General features: G+C 38.1%; 1 protein-coding gene across 10 annotated transcripts; it reads right to left on the reverse strand.

The window, feature by feature from the left end:
- Positions 1-451: 451 nt before the first annotated feature.
- LOC109205910 (probable lipid-A-disaccharide synthase, mitochondrial) lies at positions 452-13,837 on the reverse strand. 10 transcript variants are annotated; one of them, XM_019368672.1, is made up of 10 exons: positions 13,750-13,837; positions 13,390-13,519; positions 11,907-11,981; positions 7,249-7,329; positions 7,027-7,132; positions 6,730-6,950; positions 6,162-6,240; positions 5,535-5,770; positions 4,090-4,316; positions 452-816 (listed from the first exon to the last, which is right to left on the reverse strand). In XM_019368672.1, the coding sequence occupies exons 4-10, from the start codon at positions 7,288-7,290 to the stop codon at positions 555-557; spliced, it is 1,173 nt and encodes a 390-aa protein (XP_019224217.1). In that variant the 5' UTR covers positions 7,291-7,329; positions 11,907-11,981; positions 13,390-13,519; positions 13,750-13,837; the 3' UTR covers positions 452-554. The 10 variants fall into 10 exon arrangements, 9 of the variants coding, with proteins under 9 accessions (XP_019224217.1, XP_019224216.1, XP_019224218.1 ...); XM_019368671.1 differs by having other exon boundaries at positions 11,907-12,032; XM_019368673.1 differs by lacking the exon at positions 11,907-11,981.
- Between the last annotated feature and the right edge of the window lie 6,525 nt (positions 13,838-20,362).

Raw genomic sequence — 20,362 nt, forward strand, 5'->3', positions numbered from 1 at the left:
ATTTTCATTTGACTTATTTAAAGTGCCAAAAAGAGATATTGGATCGACACATATCCCTTCTCCCTCAAGCTTGAATCTGTAATTAACCTTATTAAATCCCGATTTTCTATTAATCTTAATATCTGGCCTACACATAGAGTAGAAAAAACTATGGATATGATTAATGAACATAATAGTATCACGATAAGTTTGATGCAGAAAGGAACATTGTGAACATCCAAACCAAGTTTGTCTCATTTGTTTCAAGCTAAGACATTCATTCAGGTGGTTTCCAATCGTATGCCAATAATAAAATCATTGTAACAACACAATCTAATCTTTTTTTGAAAATGAGAACACGGTCTAATCTTTATATATCTTCCTATGCGTATGTCATAAAGTGGTTCATCTCAAACTAACATAGCAAATCAGAAAGCTACTCTAGGGATGTGATTTGTTTACCTCTAATCTAAAAAGAAACAGGACTCTTCTTCTCTCTTCAGTTACAACATAATAATATGTGTTACTCCTTCGCACCCATTCAAGAAATTTAAGATAGAAAATTACAAAAGTAATCATATTCTCTTACAATAAAATACATGAACAGGATCGACCTGATTACAAAAATCTTGAAGGCTAACCAAGTGAACAAAATCCCTGAGAAGAGAATTGTTGGATTTCGAGGGAATGGATAGATTGGTCTCGAGCATAAAAGAAAGATCATGCATCTGCGACATTATACCTTCTATATCCATATTATTCTTTGATGGATTTGATTCACCACGAATGTCTGTATTCTCTGAAGCATCACCAACCTTGCTTCGGCTATCAACGGCACTAAAATATGTCAAATGAAATGTAAGAAATTGTTGATTGAACTTATAATTAGGAAGTTAACAGTTCAATGACAAAAAAACAAAAATACAATCATGATTTAACATGGCAACCTCTCCAAGTATTGCCTCCTAAGTATTTCTTATTCTTCACTTAAGGTCGTAATGGGACCTCTTCCACTAGAAATGTTAAGTCTAGATATCTTTATATAACATAAGCTTCAACGATATCAATTGTCAGCCATTATATATAGCTAAATGGCTCAATAGATACAGAGCGAATTCAGAAAGTATCATTTTTTTTTCTTTTTTTGTTGCTTTTTTTGGGGTGAGCAGGGTTGAGTTGCTTTGCTCTCATGAAATCTCTAGAATAAAAAAGAAAATCAATGTAAGGTTTAGCATCAATTAATCAACAGAGCTACTTGTTATTTACTCAAGGAAGATAGTTGGATAAATAGGTAATAAAGATCTATCGAGATTCGAGTCAATCACCCTGGAAATATCTATAATATCTCTTGATTTTTTTTTCCCAAAACTAGGTTGGATTTGAGTCATCGTTTTGGTTATTGTTGTGAGTTTACCTCTCTGGGAGGAAACATGTAACTCTCATCCTGGGAAGACGGAAATAATTTCCTCTCTCAGCTCCAAAAGAGCCCATGTAATCCTCCTCTTCTAGAAACTTCTACCTTTCAACCTCCAAGTCATTACAAAATGTAAAACCCTTTAGTGAACACGTTCGTATCTTTTTTCCATTTCTCTGAATTTCTTGTTTTCAGGTGAGGGAGGCACAGGGTAGGTGAAAGGGGAAGAGGAGTCTAGTGAGAATCGGACCTTGCACCTCCAGGATGAAAGACAGTTACCAATCAATAGTCAGTTCCTATTTTCTTCTGTCTCAAATTTGCACAAAGTTGAATTTTATACAAAGTTGAACCAACAAAACTTCAAAACTGTCATAAGCTTATTGTACCCTTACCTTCTCCAAGGAACTTTCAGCGGATACTGCATTATTTTTCCTATATTCTTTTCTTCCATTGCTCCTTCCTCATACTTTTTGATTCTTTTTCCCATTTCACAAATATTTTATATTCTGTGATACTTATTTTTATTTAATTCGTTTATTTTACTTTCAAAAGCCATGGTTGAAGCCTGCGTTCTTCCAGATTCTCCTTTCTTTTCGATTGCTTTTTATTTGCCTCGTATTATGTGATTTTCATTATGTTAAGATCTAATCCCTCCATTTCTACCTTAGCTCTATGTTTGGCTCCAGGAAGGGGAGAGGGAGGGTGAAAGCCAAGGTAAGATTTTGATAATTTACTTCCAATCATTTGGTATAGAAGGAAATAAATCCAAATTATTTCTTCCTTTCTGTCCAATCGGAAAATCTTATGTGGAGGGGTATTCTGACCCCTCTAAATTTACTTCACCTGCCTTACTCTTAAACAAGGGAAATAACCTTAATCCCCAGATTTCCTGCCGATCCTCCAGCCCCTCCACTTTTTGCCCCAACCATAGTATAAGACCACTATTTGATGCCTATGTTCCTCGGAATCTCCACTAATCAAAAGAAGTCCTCCTAAATCAGCCATATTACAAAAATAATAAAAATATGCACACACCTGAATATGGTAGGAACTTCCAAAATATTGTCATTCACTTCCGCAGAAACATCCTCTTTACCTGGTGCACCTGAAAAAGGATCTGACTGCGAAAAACTGCCAAAATCCATATCTTCAAGGTTTGAACTCAAGAAAGCAGAGAGGCTGTTTCCGAAAGACCATCGGCTTAGGAAAAGATAAAAGGAAGGGCAGCAACAAGTTCATGATATAAATATAGTTTTATTTTTTTATAAAGCACTAGAGACGGAGACTAGTTTACATCACCAAGAATTAGTAAAGCACTCAGGTAAAGAGCATGTATCACCAATTCACCACGCATACACTTAACAAATATATTTGAATAGTTCAACCACTAGAACCCCATTTGGTTCAAATCCTAGATTCAAATCCTAGGATACTTCAGACAACAACAACAACCCAGTAAAATCCTACTAGTGGAGTTTAGGAAGGGTAGTGTGTACGCAGACCTTACCACTACCCCGAAGGGGTAGAGAGGTTGTTTTCGAAAGACCCTCGGCTCAAGAAAACAAAAAAGACAAAAAGAGACAATATTAGTATCACCATTGAAATCATAGAAAAATAGGAACAACACGAAATCCGGAAGAAAGATGCAAAGCAAAGCAAAAACGATAGCTAGTAAATAGGTCCTGCACTGAAAAGCGAAATAGTAAGACACAACGTTGCCACTATCTGTCTTAGACAAAAACCCTACCAGCCTAGTCTGACAAAGGTACGAAGTAAGGCAAGAATCAAGTAACTTCTAACCTAGAACTCTAATACTCGACCTCCACATCTTCCTATCAAGTATCGTGTCCTTGGAAATATGAAGCCTCGCCATATCCTGCCAGATCATCTCTCCTCAATACTTCTTAAGCCGCCCTCTACCTCTTTTCGTGCCCTCCACAAAGAGCCGCTCATACTTCAGATAAATCTCCTAGAAATATTTCTGATCTCCTTTTGACTTCTCACTTCATGAATCCAATGCAACACAGCTGTTACAATCCTTAATCTGAGAGAGGAAGAGAAAGAAGGACGATTTCCACGAGAGGGGAAAATTTTTCATTAACTACATTACACAGCTTGCAGATATAACTTGAGCTTCTCATAGGTTGAAGCTCTATGCAAGTGAAACTAAATATGGAAATCAACTAACAAAATAAATAGAAATTATCCAACTGCTATACAGTTGCTGACTTCCAAACAGATTTTCTTCAAAACTCTCTAGCTGCATCTTATCTCAACTTTGCTCACAGCAACTGCTTGAATTTTCACGAATCACATTATTCCAGCTTATTCCGAGAATACAATATTGCATATGCTGCGACCATACTTGGTGTACAATCAGAAAGTGGAACGCTCATCTCCCCCTTGGTTGAGCAACTAATGTTCATCTTTGGAGGTCTTAGCAGCTCAATAACCTCTTCAGCAGCATTAATTTGTTTTTCTCGAAGGTTGTCATCAAGTATTAAATCCCTGTGATTTTAAGATTCCCAATTCATATTTAAGCCGTTTTTAAAGATTTATTGCATGTACTCTTACGCAAACAGAGGCAGACAAATGCTGCTCTCTGTTGTTCTTTTTTCTTGATTGGTTTGGTTTACTTTTGACAACCAGAAAACAACAAAACTACAAGGGACAAGGATCATTTAGTCGAAGCTTACTTGAGTAATGACGCAAATTTTGAAGGAGTGCAATCTTGAAATAGAGCTTCAGGGATTATAGCTGAATCCAAAAGAATATTAGGAAGAGAGATGTATGGTATAATAGCTTTGTATCGTATAACTAATTCTGTCAGGAGATGGGCTCGATACGCAACAACACATGGCAGTCTTGCAAGCTGCACTTCCATCGCAACTGTACCAGAAGTACATAGTGCTACACTGCTTGCCTGCAGAAGCACAGTTCATGTTACCGCATCCACCTTGAAACATGAGGCAACTTAATATATTCATGAATCATGAACCAGAAAAGTAAAGAACTGAGAATTATCTCCATATTGATTTAGTCATTCATAGGTATGTTACTTCTTTACGCAAAGATGATTTAACAGCAGAAAAATTGTGGGCCATAGGCCATGTATATCCCCCTCAATAATTTTAAAAAAAAATACATTAAAGTTTCACTTTATGATAAAAAATTGGATAAAAAGGAAAAACTAATTATAGTGACAAAGTGCAAAGCACACAATTCACATAAAATGCAAATACTAATAACTATATTTAGGAAGAGTCTTTTGGATAAAACAAAGATTTTCTGAAACAGATCTTGGAGTTACTGCTGGCACTTAAAAACATAACTATAGCTTGCCTAGTATCAAATCCACATAAAAAGTCTTGAATAACTGGGAAAAAAATGAACAATTTGAAAGAAACTCGTAACAAGCATAAAGTACCATTTACTCGTTCTTGATTAATAAATAACTTCAGCAAATCAGCCAGGAGCTTAAAGGATATACCATCTATTATCAAGAACAAAACTAGAAGTAGAAAACATGGTAGCCAATTGGCAACCTCTAGTAGCAACGACTCGGTTTTCATCCTTGGAAATGAGATCCACAAGATCCAGACCAAGTGTCTGGCTCTTTCCTACTCACGATGTATCAAACTCCCAACATTATGAGGAACAATTAAATACAAATAAAAGATAAAAAAGGGAAGCCCGGTACACAAAACATCTCGCATTCACGCAGTGTCCGGGAAGGGCCGCACCGCACCCTAAGGGGTGTGATGTAGTCAGCTTACCCTAATGCAAGCATTAGTGGCGCTTCCACGGCTTGAACCCATGACCTATAGGACACACGGAGACAACTTTATCATCGCTCCAAGGCTCCCCTTCATAGATGCTAATTATCCATTGCAAGGCACATTCATCGAGGTCTGTACCTTAAAAATACCGTCAAGGGACTTGCTCCATTTCCAGTTACACTCTTTTTCCAATTCATTGAGTCACTTCGACCACAGTATGTCCCAAAACAGTTAATTCTTCCAGAATAATGAGCATTGAAACCTCTTCCTATTCCCCAAAAGTTCACAGCCGGAATAGGAGCATAATTCTAGTCCAAGCTACATCACTTCAAAATGTAAAGATACAAGAGTCGAGGCCTTACACTAAATGAATTGTATTTAATCTGGTGTGATCCTCCAGGAACCAATACAACAGATGGCCACTTACAAACAGTTTTATCAATGTAGTCTTCCACATGTTGATTAGGTGCCACATGAACTGCTGTTACCAAGTCCGGAAATGAACCTTTCAAATGTTCCAAAGTGCTTGAGAATATGGGGAACATTCGAGTAACCTCCTGTAATCTACTTCCAGGAAGCAAGGAAATGACTGGGGATCCTTCAAATTAAGCTAACAACACAATTAGAAAGTTGGCAAGGAGAAACAAAATTGATAGAATAGCACAGTCAACCGATAAAAGGTAATAATATCCTCTCTTCTTTTCAGTAAGCCACTGAGAAGGAGACACAGAGATTTTGACAGATTGGAAGTAAATACAGAGAACACAATCTTGCATCGTTAGATAACCAACAAATTACAGCAAAAGCATAGAAATAATATTTTCTTTTTGAAATGGTATAGAAAATATATATTGTTCATACAAATTGAAATTTTTTCACACCATAGTACTTTCATCACGGGTATGAAACTTGGCTATACTATGCACATATATAATCTATTATGATGCATCATATACTTTCTCACAATATATTAGTACAAGTTAACATACCTGATGATATTCCATGATCAGTTAGAAATGCTTCAGCATTTCCTTGAATTCTGTATCTTCTTTCTGTGGCATCCTTCAACTAAAATTGAATATTAGACAACATTACGCCATTACACTATATAAAATTATAATTTCACTGTTGCATTGGTAGAATAACTTTATTCCCCACTTGTTCATATTTCTTAGCATTTCTCTTCTCTTTGTTCCCCTGGTGGGATTCATCAGTGTATATAAATGATTGATTAGGTGGGTTGTTAATTGACAAGACAAAAAAATTGCAATTTCAAAAGTTAAAAACAATACTTTAACGTGACGACAGCATTATCAAGGAATCACTCGATCCCACCAGGAAATTGCACAGAAATTCTTAGTGGATAGTTTCTTGAAGGAAAGAAATTTTATCACACTAATGAAATCATCACTTCGTAAATTGTTTCTTGGAAAGAAAGAATATCTGCATGCTCAAAAGCTAAAAATCCAGACACTGGTATATGAAGGCACTATTTGAATGACGAAGTCTTTCATGTACCAAATGTAGAATAAAACACAAATCAAAATACTGATTTACCTGGAAGTCCGAAATATCTTCAAGGGTGGGATGACCAACAAAGGTTGCTGCTAGGCCGTTTGATCTACAGACTTCTGCCTCAAACGGAAGAATGCATAACACATGATCCACAAACTGAAGAAGTCCTTTTAGTCTTGCTTCACCACCTTTCCAAGCCCAAAATGACGGTGATACATAATGGAAGTGCAAAGGGCTAACCATCCCCTGCTGAGCAGACGTAGCTGCAAAAAGTATTTCCAGTGCACAAGGAAAACGAGAGAAATCTCTTTCGAACTCACAAAAGCTACAGAGCATTACCCCTCAAATGCTTTAAGAAACGGAAGGAGAATCCTTTAGAGTCCACAGTGAGTACGACATGAGGCCTAAAAGAAAGAGCTGCTTCTATAGTTTGTTTCAGCCTAACCTGTCATTTTAAAATTCAAATAAGGTCCAAATTTCATGCATGGATAATTATTAATTTTTACTTGGAAAAACTATAACTTGATTTTTAGTATGCAGAAAATTCAAAATAATTCATACTCTAAATTGATTAAGATATGGCAGCAACTCCCATATGCCCATTACTGCAATATCCTCTATTGGGAACAGAGTATTCAACCCCTGCTTACACATCATCTTCCAGATAAACATACACACCACAGAAAGAATAATGATAATTAAAGGAGTTGACAACTTGACTTAATTATAGCTGCTGCAACTTTTGACTAGTGAAAGCATATTAATAATTTCAAGTTTCAATTATAATTTTAAAAATATTACTAATAATTAGCAAAACGGACAGGCAAAGGAGAAAGCTTTTCTAGAGAATTCATGACACGGGAACCAATGGTATCACCAGAAACCTCGCCGGCAACAATGAAGACCCTGAGTTGTGCATCTTTTGAAGCCAAATCAACTGCACTTTGACTTGAAACTGAGAATGTTCTTCTCATTTGCCGCATCAAGTTTAGGTTTGTTTCAGTATTCGCATTCCAAATTCTTCTAATAAACATATCTTGGTCTCCCTAAAACGAAAATACTACTTAATACGCAAAAAGAAAAAGTTAGTGAAAACCTTATTTTGGAAAGTATTAAGTAGCAAATGAAATGGGAATTTCAGCAAAGCACTCAACTTGTAGTATCTTCGTTTTTTTGTCTGGAAAATGGCAGTCTCAACCAGCGCTCACTCTCTTCTTTCCCTTTTTTCTGCCAAAATTTCATGGTATAGCCAGTTTTCGGACTGGTCAATCAAAAATAGCCAGCGTTTACCAAGTCAATGAAAAATAGCCACCGTTTTGCTGCAATAGAGACCGGTCCAGCATAATATACTGGAGTTTCGGTGCACTTGTGTATGAACTCCAGCATATTATGCTGGACCGGTATACTTTGATGGCTCCAGTATAATATACTGGAGACTGGAGCACTGGTGCTCCAAACTCCAGTATATTATAGTGGACCATTATACTTGCTGGAACTCCAGTATATTATGCTGGAGTTCTAGTGTATTTATGCCGGAACTCCACTATCCTGGAACTCCAGTATAATATGCTGGAGTTCAAGTATACTTATGCTGGAACTCCAGCATAATATACTGGAGTATTTTCCGAGTTTTGAACAGTGTTTTCGCTCAGATTTATATTTACATAAAAAATGGCTAAATTTCGATTACTTTTGAAATTGGGCTATTTTTGAACGACCGGTTGTAAATCTGGCTATTTTTAAAAATCACCCCTCTTTCCTTTCTAATTTGATGATTCGGGTCAGTAAAATGAAGCGGACCAAATAGGGCTATTATCACTTTTAGTCCGCGCCAAAAATTATTTATATATGATACCAAATGTATATTTATATATGTTTCGACTATTATTTGTACAGTATCATTATTCCGACCAAATAAGCTTGGGCGATTGACAGAAATGGCCTCAGGATTGGTCTTAGCGGAATGTCTCCGATATTTGTGATATTTAAAAAATAACCTGACCCATACACAGTTATCGCTCTTCGGTATTTTCCTACATGATTGATAGAGTCTAAGCTATATTTACTCTACTTATTTGTTAAATTGTTCAACAAAATCTGCCAGATTAACATGATTTTATTCTTCATAGAATTTTTTCTTTCGGATTGCTGGAGTTTATGCTATGTTTACTCCAACTATCTATTAAGTTGTTCATCAAAGTCTACTCGATTAGCATTTTTTTTTTTTTTGTTATTTTAACAAAGTGTTCTTTGAATTTACAACTTCAATTACGATCAAAACACCCCAATTTTGCTCCAAATGGTCTTAAATTTGAAACGAAGCTTCCAACTACCCGCGCACAAATCATAATCAGCAATTTATTCAAATAACACCAAATCAAAAAGGCCTATTTTGTATTTTTCAATATTTTTAAGGTCCAATAATATAGTATTGAAATTTTTACAGTAAATCAATAAATCAAAGTTTGAGCTAAAAATCTAAGCATAAATTATAACATTCAAATGTTTTTAACAATAATGGATTATTACTCTTCACTTTATACTGCCAAACAAGAACTTTAAGCTTTGGAATATTGAAGAACTATGGTGTTTAAGTAAAAAAAAGTTGGGATATTTTGCTAAGACCGTAAAAAAAAGAGGGAACATTCCGTCAAGATCAATCCCCGTAAAGTGCACTTTTTAAGGAAATCTTACAGAAATGACCCAAAAAAGTCCCAACTTACCAATTTATAGCCGTTAATCATAGACTTACTAAAACTAATCAAGCACATATCAATTAAATACCCAAAGAAATAAAGTTCTTTCTCTCAAAGAATCACACACAAAGATCTCCTTCCATATTTTTAAGCACAATTAGAAACATTAGATGCAAGACGGAAAGGAAAATTCATGGATGAGGTAGCAAATAAGGTGATGAAATACAAAAAAGAAATATACAAGATTCCAAAAATCTAAACAAAAAGGAATTTTTTCAATGGGTATGGTTGAGATTCATTGAAAACATATAGACGAGTCAATATATAAAATTCGAGGAAGATTGGAGGTGATTTGGACTGAATTAGTATCAAAATTCGTAGTTAAAATCGAGTTCAAAAAGTTCTTCTGCGACACTTGTATCACGCATGTATCACACACGCAGGTATACATGGATATATATACATATGATACACATTTGATACAAGTATAATACATATCTGATACACAAGTGATACATAGTGTGATACACATGCCTTTTTTCATGTTCATCTTCTACTTCGAATTTTCAAACCACCTCAAAAGTTCACCAAATCTGAGATTCAAGCTTCTTAAGATGTATCCAATCTATTCTAATAACACTCGCTCAAAAGAAAATAAATATTTGACTTTTTTGGCTACAAATAGCTAAGTGACTAATATTAGTAATATTTCATGAATTGGCCAATTTTTATAATAAGCTACTTATAAATGGACATAAATGGTATTTTCCCTTTTTTTAATAAGCTTAGCAGCCTATATTTTGGGCCCACTTTATAATTGACACTTAAATGGAAGAAATGACACCATGTACTCATTCTAGAGAGCTGCTATTTAGAAATTAGTAAGTGTGTCATGTGTTCAATTTTTCAACTCACATTTTAAGGACACAAATTCTGAAGTTAAGATTTTTAATTTAATTTTAAAAATAAAATAAATACTGGCTAAACTCTAAATAATAGCTTAAAAATTGCTATCTGTGTCACCCCCCCCCCCCCCCCTTAATGGAAGGCTTAGCTGGTGCTGCTGCTTCCGTTACCATTTGCCCTCTTTGTAATTGTGATTGCAATTTGAAGCCCTTCTTTTTTATTCCTCCAACACACACATTTTTTCAAATATCCTGTATAAATTAAAGTAATAAAGTTTAGCTGCAAAGAACCCATAAAATAAATGAAAAATGACGAAGAACACTCCTTCGCCATAAAAACTACGCATTTAAATTTACCCTCCCTTTGAGCAGGGTTTTGCATAATTTGGTAAATATTGAATTACCGTACTGAAACTGAAAATTTTGGTATTTGGTATTTGTTATTATAGTATTCGGTATGGTATTTGGTTTAAGTTTTAAAAAAAAAATGGTATTAGGTATGGTATTTGGTATTTTAAAATAAAATATTGAAATACCGATATCGTACTGAAATATGTATTATATCATAACATACACATATTATACATACACATATTATTAATTATACCATAAATATAAACAATCTAAAATTTTACTTCCATTTAGTCTCTAAGTTCATCAATTAATTCTAAGAAAGTAACAAGACATTTCTAATGATCAAATTTATTCCTTTATGTATAGTTTTCTCTCTCTGGGTTGATATTTCCTGGTTTTGGACAAATATTATCCACAAAGGTTTTTAGTTTTGTACTTTTGAGTACTTTAATTAAGTATATTATAGCCTACAACGCTAAGCACTAGTTAGTATTCAAACCGAAGTTACCGAACCGAATAAACCTAAATCGAAACCGAAAGGAGAAAAATCGAACCATACCGAATTTAATTATGCATGGTATTGATATAGCATTTTAAAAAATCGAATACCAAAAATACAAAATCGAAATATCTAAATACGAACACCCCCTACCTTTGAGTAACCGAATCGAAAGACTGTTACTATCTAGCTGTTGAATAAAAAGACCTCAGTCTAACGGAGGGGACGTGAAGGGCTTATTAGCCAATTAACTCTCAGATGTAATATATATACTAGAATTGTATGCCCGTGCTGAGCACGGGCCCAACATCCTGCGCATATTGAATGTTTTAGGAACACGGAGAAAAACTTGAGAGAATAAACAGCATGTAGCAACTCTTTTTCTGAGAGAAAAGTAACAGAAACAGAAACCATAGAGTAAGAAGAAAGAAAGAGATCAGGAAATAGAGGAGAAGTGTCGGCCAGATGTCCCAAATAAGTAGACATGTGTCGTCCCAAGGAAGAGAAATATATGGCTGCAACTTAATTAGAATCGCTTGTACCCGCCAAGGGATAAATAAATTCAATCACCAATGACAAAGGTCCAAATCCACAGTATAATCTCGATTACTATGTGTACAATAATTTAATGCAGTGTTCGTACACCCTGCTCTCACTTATATATATAAAATTATATCAAAAGTATTTCATCAATCTAAATTTTTTATTTATCAAAGCCAAACCTGATTAATCAAAATGTCTGCATTTAACCAAACAAATATGAACCTGTATGATTGGATTTATGTGTTTCTCTCCAATCTACGCTTTTGTTCCTCTTGTAACTTACTTACTGCTTCATTGCTGAAAAGAGAAACTCAAACATGGGACTGAGGCACTTTAATGCTTCCAAGGCTTGTTGGTACATGAAAATTGTTAACATGGAAAAGGGAAGAATCATTCTTATACTTAACACTATAAAATTAAATATTTCTAATTAATTTTATTAGTAAATTAACTATTTTTAATTAAGTTTATTAGTGCTTAACACAAATAGGTGGAACTTTTCTTCGAACATGAAGAGTTAACAACCATTTATCAAAGCCACGGGAATCACACATAGGATATAAAAGGTACAGATACAAATATACTTTAACCAACCATTTTAGACTTAAGTACTTGTATAACCACACAACATTTTTTTCTATGAATTCAAACAAAAAGCTCTACTTCAAAAGTAATACGCAAAAAACAATCAAAGAACCAGAAATTGACTATGTTTCCCTCAAAAGATATTGAAAACTTAGAATCAAATCTTTGGGAAGAATTCTTTAGGAGATAAGAATCTTAAAACAAAAAGTAAAACTGAAGCTTATGCACAATGGAATCGTCATGAATTTCTTATTTCTTGGTCATTGGCAGATTCAATATGACATTAGAGCATGTATCCTTTTCAAGGGATGTATCCTTTTCACTTGTTTTACAATTTCACTGACCAATCAAATTGTTAAATTGTTAAGTTGTTGCAGGCATAACATCGAGTGCCTTAGTTGCATCGTGGTTGTAGTCTAAATCCACCATGTTAAGTAAACAACGAAAAGATCAAATAGCTGGAAAAGTAAAGTAAAAGGAAAGCAAGAAGTCATATTGATGGAAGTTGTCACTGATAATAAAATACAGCATGTACAGATAGAGAACATTATAAAAGTAAAAGTTTTCATATATACATATATCGTCAGGAAAGAAATGTATATAAAAGTAGTAAAGTTGGAGAAGAACAATTTAAAAGTCAAATATAGAGCAAATGAATAGACCCAATCTCGCAACAACAATTTTGATACTTCAGGTTATTACAAAAATTGAATTGCATAACTCACAACCAAACTTTTCAAAAGTAACACAAGCAGGAAATTAAACATGGAAAAATAAAATAAAAATCGACATGCATTAAGAAAAATATTCTCTTAAACAATTGAAGAATGTCAAGTAAAAAAACACACACAAAGAGGTATACAAAATGCATATATTCCAACCAATAACGGAAAATAGGTAGTGTGCGATAAATAAAGAATAAAAAGAAAAAAGAAAAAAAACTTAGCGCAACTCGAAAATACAAAAACACGAAAGACAAACTCGACCCAGAGAAATCTGAAAAAGATGACCCATAGCAATGGCCAGAAGCTGAGCAACAAAGGAAGCAAAATGCAGAGAGAGTAGAGCTCTGGAGTGGATTCTAGAATCTATCGATAAGGAGAGGAGAACATATACATACATGTATTACATAGAAGTAATTTTAGTTGCAAATTTGCCCCAAAAGAATTTGATATCACAAGTTTTCCCCTGTTCGTCCACCTCCAAATCCCATCTGTTCATCCACCTCCAATTGCCGTTTCAAAATATTACTAGTAACAAGGAGAATTCCAGATTAAAAAATAGAATCATATGTTTACATGCCCATAAAAAAATAACGGATAAAAACTAAGTAAACTTAAAGAATAACCAGGAAAACCTAACCAAAATATAGAAATTTTGAAATGAAACCAAAATCCAAGGACAGAAGGAGCAGCAAACAAAACAAATGCATAAGATGGTTAAGAGAAAGAGTAAATAGTAGTTCAAGATGGAGACTTACTTTCTCTCTTGCCCATCTTCTTCAGGTGCATGTGCAGAACCGGTTAAAGGAGATCCAATGCACCGGAATTTCTAGAATATAAGAAAATCTGATTCCAATTTATGTGACTTTTAAATAATTTGGCCCCTTTTTGACTTGTTTAGTACCACAAATTTTAAAAATCTTATTTTTTCTTAAACTTCGTACTCAGTCAAACAGGTTCGCATAAATTGCATAAATTGGAACGGAGAGAGAAACTTTTTAAGAAGTCTATAGTAAAACCACGAACATCGATGGAAAATAAATTGACAGAGCTAAATGTGATGACCTGCCATGTCATCATGCCACATAGGCGCCATTTGGCATATATTAATACCATGTGGAAGCTTACATAAGAAGAAGGCTAGCATTTGTGAGAAGATTCTAGAGAAGTATGGACATTTCCTTAGGAAGAACCTAGATCCTTATGGATTTGCTAGGAAAATCCTTGGAATCTTTTAGGCTTGTAGAGAATTCTAGAGAAAGCCCTTATCTTGTAAATATCAAGGACTTGTATAATAATTAATATTTATACACTAGCCCCTAGGAGACTAGTATATAAAGGGGGCCACTCATTTGTAATTCATCAATCAAACAATTCAAGTTCTCTCCAATACAAAGCTTTCTTTAACAATTTTCTTGCGTTCTTGCTTCCATTCTCTTAGCGATCTTGAGTGTAGTAAGGCTGACTTGGCATAGCAAGAATGTGAGCAAGTTGTGCAAGACCGTGAGCGAGTTGTCAAGTGCCGCACATGTACTTAGTTAATAACTAAGGACGTGACAACGTGGTATCAGAGCTAAGGTTTCAACTAAGGGAATGGCCAACGACGGAGAAATTAGCGTTGCCAACACCGAAGCCAACGTCATCCAGGATGCTGCTAGCAAGAGCGGCCGTGACAAAAAGAGGAATGCCACCAACAAAAGCCAGGAGGTGCCACCCGAGGTTGTGTCAAACGAAGGGCTTACATCCCAAGAACCATCTGCCACTGAGGCGAGCAAGGATGAAGTGGAGGTCCTGCCCGAGGATGTCTCGCTCGGTAAAGAGTGGGTGATGAAGGTGAACGCGGGGATGGACGCCGTGGAGATCTTTGGCCATCGCATGGGGAAGGTGGAAGGCACCCTTAGCGTTCTTGAGGGGCACACTCTTGAAGAGATTGAGAGTATCCGAAATGACTTGGAGGGACGTACACACACCGAGATGGAACTAAGGCAAACCATCACTGCCTTAGAGTGCAGACTCGTGGAGGCTTTGAGTACTATTGATGCTATGAAGGCAAAGATAGATTCGCTCGAGGAGCATGTCAATGCTGGCGTGACCGAGGCAGCCAGCAATGTTGTGGTGACGAGAGAGGCCAAGATCGAGGCTCCCAAACCCCTGGTGTTCAAAGGTGTTCGTGATGCACAAGAAGTGGAAAACTTCCTTTGGCACTTGGAGAACTACTTTAGGCATGGAAAAGTGAGGGATGACGAGGCCAAGATCAACACTGCGGTATTGTACCTCTCAGAGACTGCCATGCTTTGGTGTAGAAGAAAGATGGCCGATGTGGATAAAGGTCTATATACTATTAGCACATGGGATCAGTTCAAAGCCGAGTTCAAGGGACAGTTCTTTCCAAACAATGTCTTGTACGAGGCAAGGCGCAAGCTCAGGGAATTGAAGCAAACATGGAGCATACGTAACTATGTCAAGGAGTTCACTACCCTTATGCTTCAAATCCCCAACCTGACCAACGATGACTTGTTTTTCCACTTCATGGACGGGTTGCAAAATTGGGCTAAGCAGGAGTTGCAACACCGACAAGTCACTGATATAGACCAAGCCATAATGGAGGCTGAATCATTGATGAATTTCAGGCATGACAAGCACGACAAAGGCAAAGGCAAGGAGTTAAAGGTTAGCTATGTCAAAGGTGGGGAGACCGTGGCAAAGGCAATGAGATACAACAACAATACTCGAAGACTCAAGATTCCAAAAAGTCGAGTAGCCGCCAGGGCTACGTCGAGAAGAAGGCGCAGGCCAAGAAGAAGGGATGTTATATATACGGGGGGCCACACGGCTTCAAGAATTGTCCTGACCTCAGGAACCTCAGTGCCATGGTCCGTGAATAGAAGGAGTAGCCACAAGGAGAGAGTTTGGGCACCGCACAGTTGGGTATGATCGGATTATGTGGTGCTATCACGAAACAAGCTATCCAACCTACCGAGAATGGCAATCAGTACGTGGATCTCACCATCAACAACAAGCCCGCTCGTGCAATGGTGGATACTGGAGCAACTCATAATTTTGTGACTGAGGCTGCCACAAAGAGACTAGAATTGAAGCTTGCTCCAACCAACTCTCGCGTCAAGACCGTGAATGCCGAGGTACAAAATGCTCGTGGGGTAGCTAATGGAGTTGGCGTCAAATTGGGAACTTGGAAAGGTATGACAAACTTTACCGTAACCGCTATGGATATCTTTGACATCATACTAGGGCAGGAGTTCTTTAGACATTGTCATACTTTGATCGACCCCTACCTCCAACGTCTCTTGGTTATGGAGCGAGAAGGAGCTTGCATAGTACCTACAGTGACTATGCCACACGGACAGGTCCAAGCACAACTCCCAGCTATGCAGGTTGTCAAGGGTATCAAGAAGGGGGAGCCGACGATCGTGGCAACCATTGCGAGTCTAGAGGAAGACAAGAGTTTTCAAGAGACACTGCCACCTTGCATAGAGAAGTTGCTTGAGGAAAACAAAGATGTCATGCCCGAGGAGTTGCCTAAGCACCTGCCGCCTAGGCGAGAGGTGGATCACAAGATTGAGTTGGAGCCAGCGTCTAAGCCACCCGCATTCGCCCCATATCGTATGGCACCGCCCGAGCTAGAGGAGCTCAGGAAACAACTGAAAGAGCTGCTAGATGCTGGTCACATTCTCCCATCAAAGGCACCTTTTGGCGCACCAGTATTGTTCCAAAATAAGAAGGATGGATCGTTGCGTTTTTGCATAGACTACCGAGCACTTAATAAGGTCACGGTGAAGAATAAGTACCCGATCCCGCTCATTGTTGACTTGTTCGATAGACTTGGGCAAGCCAAGTACTTTACCAAGGTGGATCTTCGAAAGGGCTACTACCAAGTTTACATTGCGGAAGGGCATGAGCCAAAGACAGCATGTGTGACGAGATATGGAGCCTTTGAGTGGTTGGTGATGTCATTCGGCTTAACCAATGCACCAGCCACATTTTGCACCCTTGTGAACAAGATCTTCCATCCCTACCTTGATCAGTTCGTGGTAGTCTACCTAGATGACATAGTCATCTACAACAACACCTTGGAGGAACACATGGAGCACTGAAGGAAGGTTTTCCAAGTCTTACGGGAGAACGAGCTATACATCAAGAGAGAGAAGTGTGAGTTTGCACAATAAAAGGTGCACTTCTTGAACCATGTCATTAGCAATGGCGAGCTACGCATGGACGAGGCTAAGGTTCATGCTATTCAGGAGTGGGAGGCACCCATAAAGGTAACTGAGTTGAGATCCTTCCTTGGACTTGTTAACTACTATCATCGGTTCATCAGTGGATACTCAGCAAAGGCTGCACCATTGACCGAGTTACTAAAGAAGAACAATCCATGGGTTTGGACGGAGCATTGTCAAAAGGCGTTTGAATGCCTTAAGGCAGCTGTAACAGAGGAGCTAGTCTTGGCGTTACCTGACTTTGCCAAGACATTTGAGGTGCACACAGATGCCTCAGACTTCGCCATTAGGGGTGTCCTAATGCAGGATAAGCATCCCATAGCATTTGAGAGCCGGAAGTTAAATGAGACGGAGCAGCGTTACACGGTGCAAGAGAAGGAAATGACTTCCATTGTGCATTGCCTTCGTACATGGCGACATTATCTGCTCGGGTCGAGGTTCGTGGTTAAGACCGACAATGCGGCTACTAGCTACTTTCAGACGCAGAAGAAGCTCACGCCAAAACCGGCTAGGTGGCAGGATTTCTTAGCCGAGTTTGATTATATGCTGGAGTACAAGCCAGGAAAAAGTAACGTTGTAGCCGATGCCTTGAGTCGGAAAGTCGAGCTTGCTGCAATCACTTCAACAAGATGGGACATTCGTGAGGCTATAAAAGAAGGCATGCAGCATGATCCAGCAGCCAAATAGCTTATCGAGTTAGCCAACCAGGGTAATACGAGACGTTTTTGGGTCGAAGACAGCCTACTGCTTACCACAGGTCGGCGGGTCTATATGCCTAAGTTTGGAGACATTAGACGTTGGATCATAAGGGAGAGTCATGACACAATATGGGCTGGTTATCCAGGCCAACGTCGCACTAGGGCCTTGGTTGAATCGGTCTACTATTGGCCACGCATGCGAGATGACATAGAGTGCTATGTGTAGACTTGTCTTGTCTGTCAAGAGGACAAGGTTGAACAACAACATCCGAAGGACTTTTGGAGCCACTACCAGTTGCAGAGCGTCCATGGGAGAGCGTGACTATGGACTTTATCACTTGCCTACCGAAGTCTGACGGTTATGGTACTATTATGGTGGTCGTGGATAGATTTTCCAAATATGCCACCTTCATGCCCGCCTCACCAGGTTGCACTGCCAAGGAAGCCGCCAAGCTATTCTTTAAGAACGTGGTGAAGTATTGGGGCTTACCAAGGCATATCATCAGTGATCGAGACCCCCGTTTTACTGGAAACTTTTGGAGAGAGTTATTCGACATACTTGGCACAAAACTGCACTTATGGACAAATGGAACGGGTCAATGCTTTACTAGAATGCTACTTGAGGCATTATGTAAGCGTGCATCAGAAAGATTGGGCAAGGCTCCTAGACATCGCCCAATTCTCGTATAACTTGCAGCGGAGTGAGTCCACGGGGCGGACACCATTTGAGCTAGCCACAAGCCAACAACCACAAACTCCACATTCATTACCAGCCGCGTTCGATGGAAAGAGTTTGGGGGCTTATCATATGGCCAAAGGATGGGAGGAGCAGCTCGACACTGCTAAGTCCTACTTGGATAAGGCAGCTAAGAAGATGAAGAAGTTTGCGGACCGTAAGCGGCGTCCCATAGACTATAGAGTTGGGGACATGGTCATGGTCAAGTTTAACCCAAGACAGTTCAAAGCACTACGGGGCATGCATCAGAATCTGATTCGCAAGTACGAGGGGCCATTTAAGATCGTCGCTAAGGTAGGCAAGATCTCATATAAGCTGACATGCCATCATATCTTAAGATCTACCCTGTCTTCCATGCTAGCATGCTTAAGCCATATCATGAAGATAAGGATGATCCGAGTAGGGGTCAATCAAGTCGAGCGCCTATGACTATCACCGCCTCGCATGATCGGGAGATTGAGGCTATCATAGATTACCAGGCCAGGCGAAAACAAGGGCAAAAAGCCACTGCTATGTTCCTCGTCCATTGGAAAGGGCAATCACCGGACGAGGCCACGTGGGAACGATATGAAGACTTTTAGCAATTCAAAGATAAGATCCGAGAGTTTATGCAGCAGCATTAAGCCGAGGTCGTCGCAATATTGGGTGGGGGATGTGAGCATGTGATTTTTGCCTCGCTTAAATTACTCCTATAGAATTCTTAAAATTAGGATTTTTCTTTATTATTTGATTTTTAGGATTTAATCGTGTGTGTTTGTGTTTGTTTGCATTTTGTGTGTATCTTTAGTTAGTATAATTCATAAAAATACAAAAAACAAATATAGTGCATTTGCATTTAGGACCCCATTTAAATATTTTTAGTTTTATTAGTTAATCAGCATTATAAAAAATGGAAGAAAATAACAAAAATAGTCCTTTTGCATTTTTACTTTTAATTTTAATTTTTTCCTTAGTATTCTTTTAAAATTAGGATTTAGTTGATTTTGAAAATTAATTAGTTTAGTTTTGGAGTTTCAGGTCTATTAGTTTTAATTTTGTATTTAACAAAAATCTAGAAATGAGAAAAAGAAGAGAAAATGAGGTGAAAATTAAAAGAATTAGAAGTCTTAATTAAAGTACCCAACTTTTGGGCCAGCCCAAGTCTTTGAACCCCTGAACCCATTCAAAATCGCTCAAACTCGGCCCAAAATCACCCCCAGTCCGGTCCAGTCCCCTTTACCCCAAAACGACGTCGTTCGAGTTAGTTTTGATCCTAGCCGTCTATGTTATTTGATCCAACGGACCAGAAGCTAGGGTCCTTTAGATATATTAGTGTTGGACCTCCCCTGCCCCCCCCCCCCCCAAGCCGTCTCTCTCACCCCACTCTCATCAGAAACAATCCCCACCGTCTACCGCCCTAGACCGCCGCCGAAAATCGCCTCACGGCGGCGGCCGGCCACCAAACACCCCCCAATTTTACACCATAGGTTCCCATCACCATCCCCATTCCAAATCCGTAATCAGTTTCCCTCGAATCCCACCCAGTCTCCTCAAATAATCGAAACCCTAGCGCCGCCTCTGCCGTGTATGGCGGTGCTAACCCCAATCTTCCCCAAAATCACACCCCATGGCCTCCTCGACCTCCCCTTCCCAAATCCCAAATCAAAACCCTTCAAATCCAGTTTGAACCTTTCGAATTTTATATCTAGGGTTTAGGCAAAGT

The sequence above is a fragment of the Nicotiana attenuata genome, unplaced genomic scaffold (assembly GCF_001879085.1).
Source record: "Nicotiana attenuata strain UT unplaced genomic scaffold, NIATTr2, whole genome shotgun sequence".
Lineage (NCBI taxonomy): Eukaryota > Viridiplantae > Streptophyta > Magnoliopsida > Solanales > Solanaceae > Nicotiana > Nicotiana attenuata.

Bases quoted from the DNA above. Each gene is read 5' to 3' on its own strand.
- LOC109205910 (XM_019368669.1), bottom strand. From the start codon at position 7,606: ATGCACAACTCAGGGTCTTCATTGTTGCCGGCGAGGTTTCTG. The intron at 7,330-7,564 runs GTGATACCATTG...ATGTGTAAGCAG, and splicing joins TGTTGCCGGCGAGGTTTCTG to GGGTTGAATACTCTGTTCCC. The intron at 5,771-6,161 runs GTATGTTAACTT...CTTAATTTGAAG, and splicing joins TGATCATGGAATATCATCAG to GATCCCCAGTCATTTCCTTG.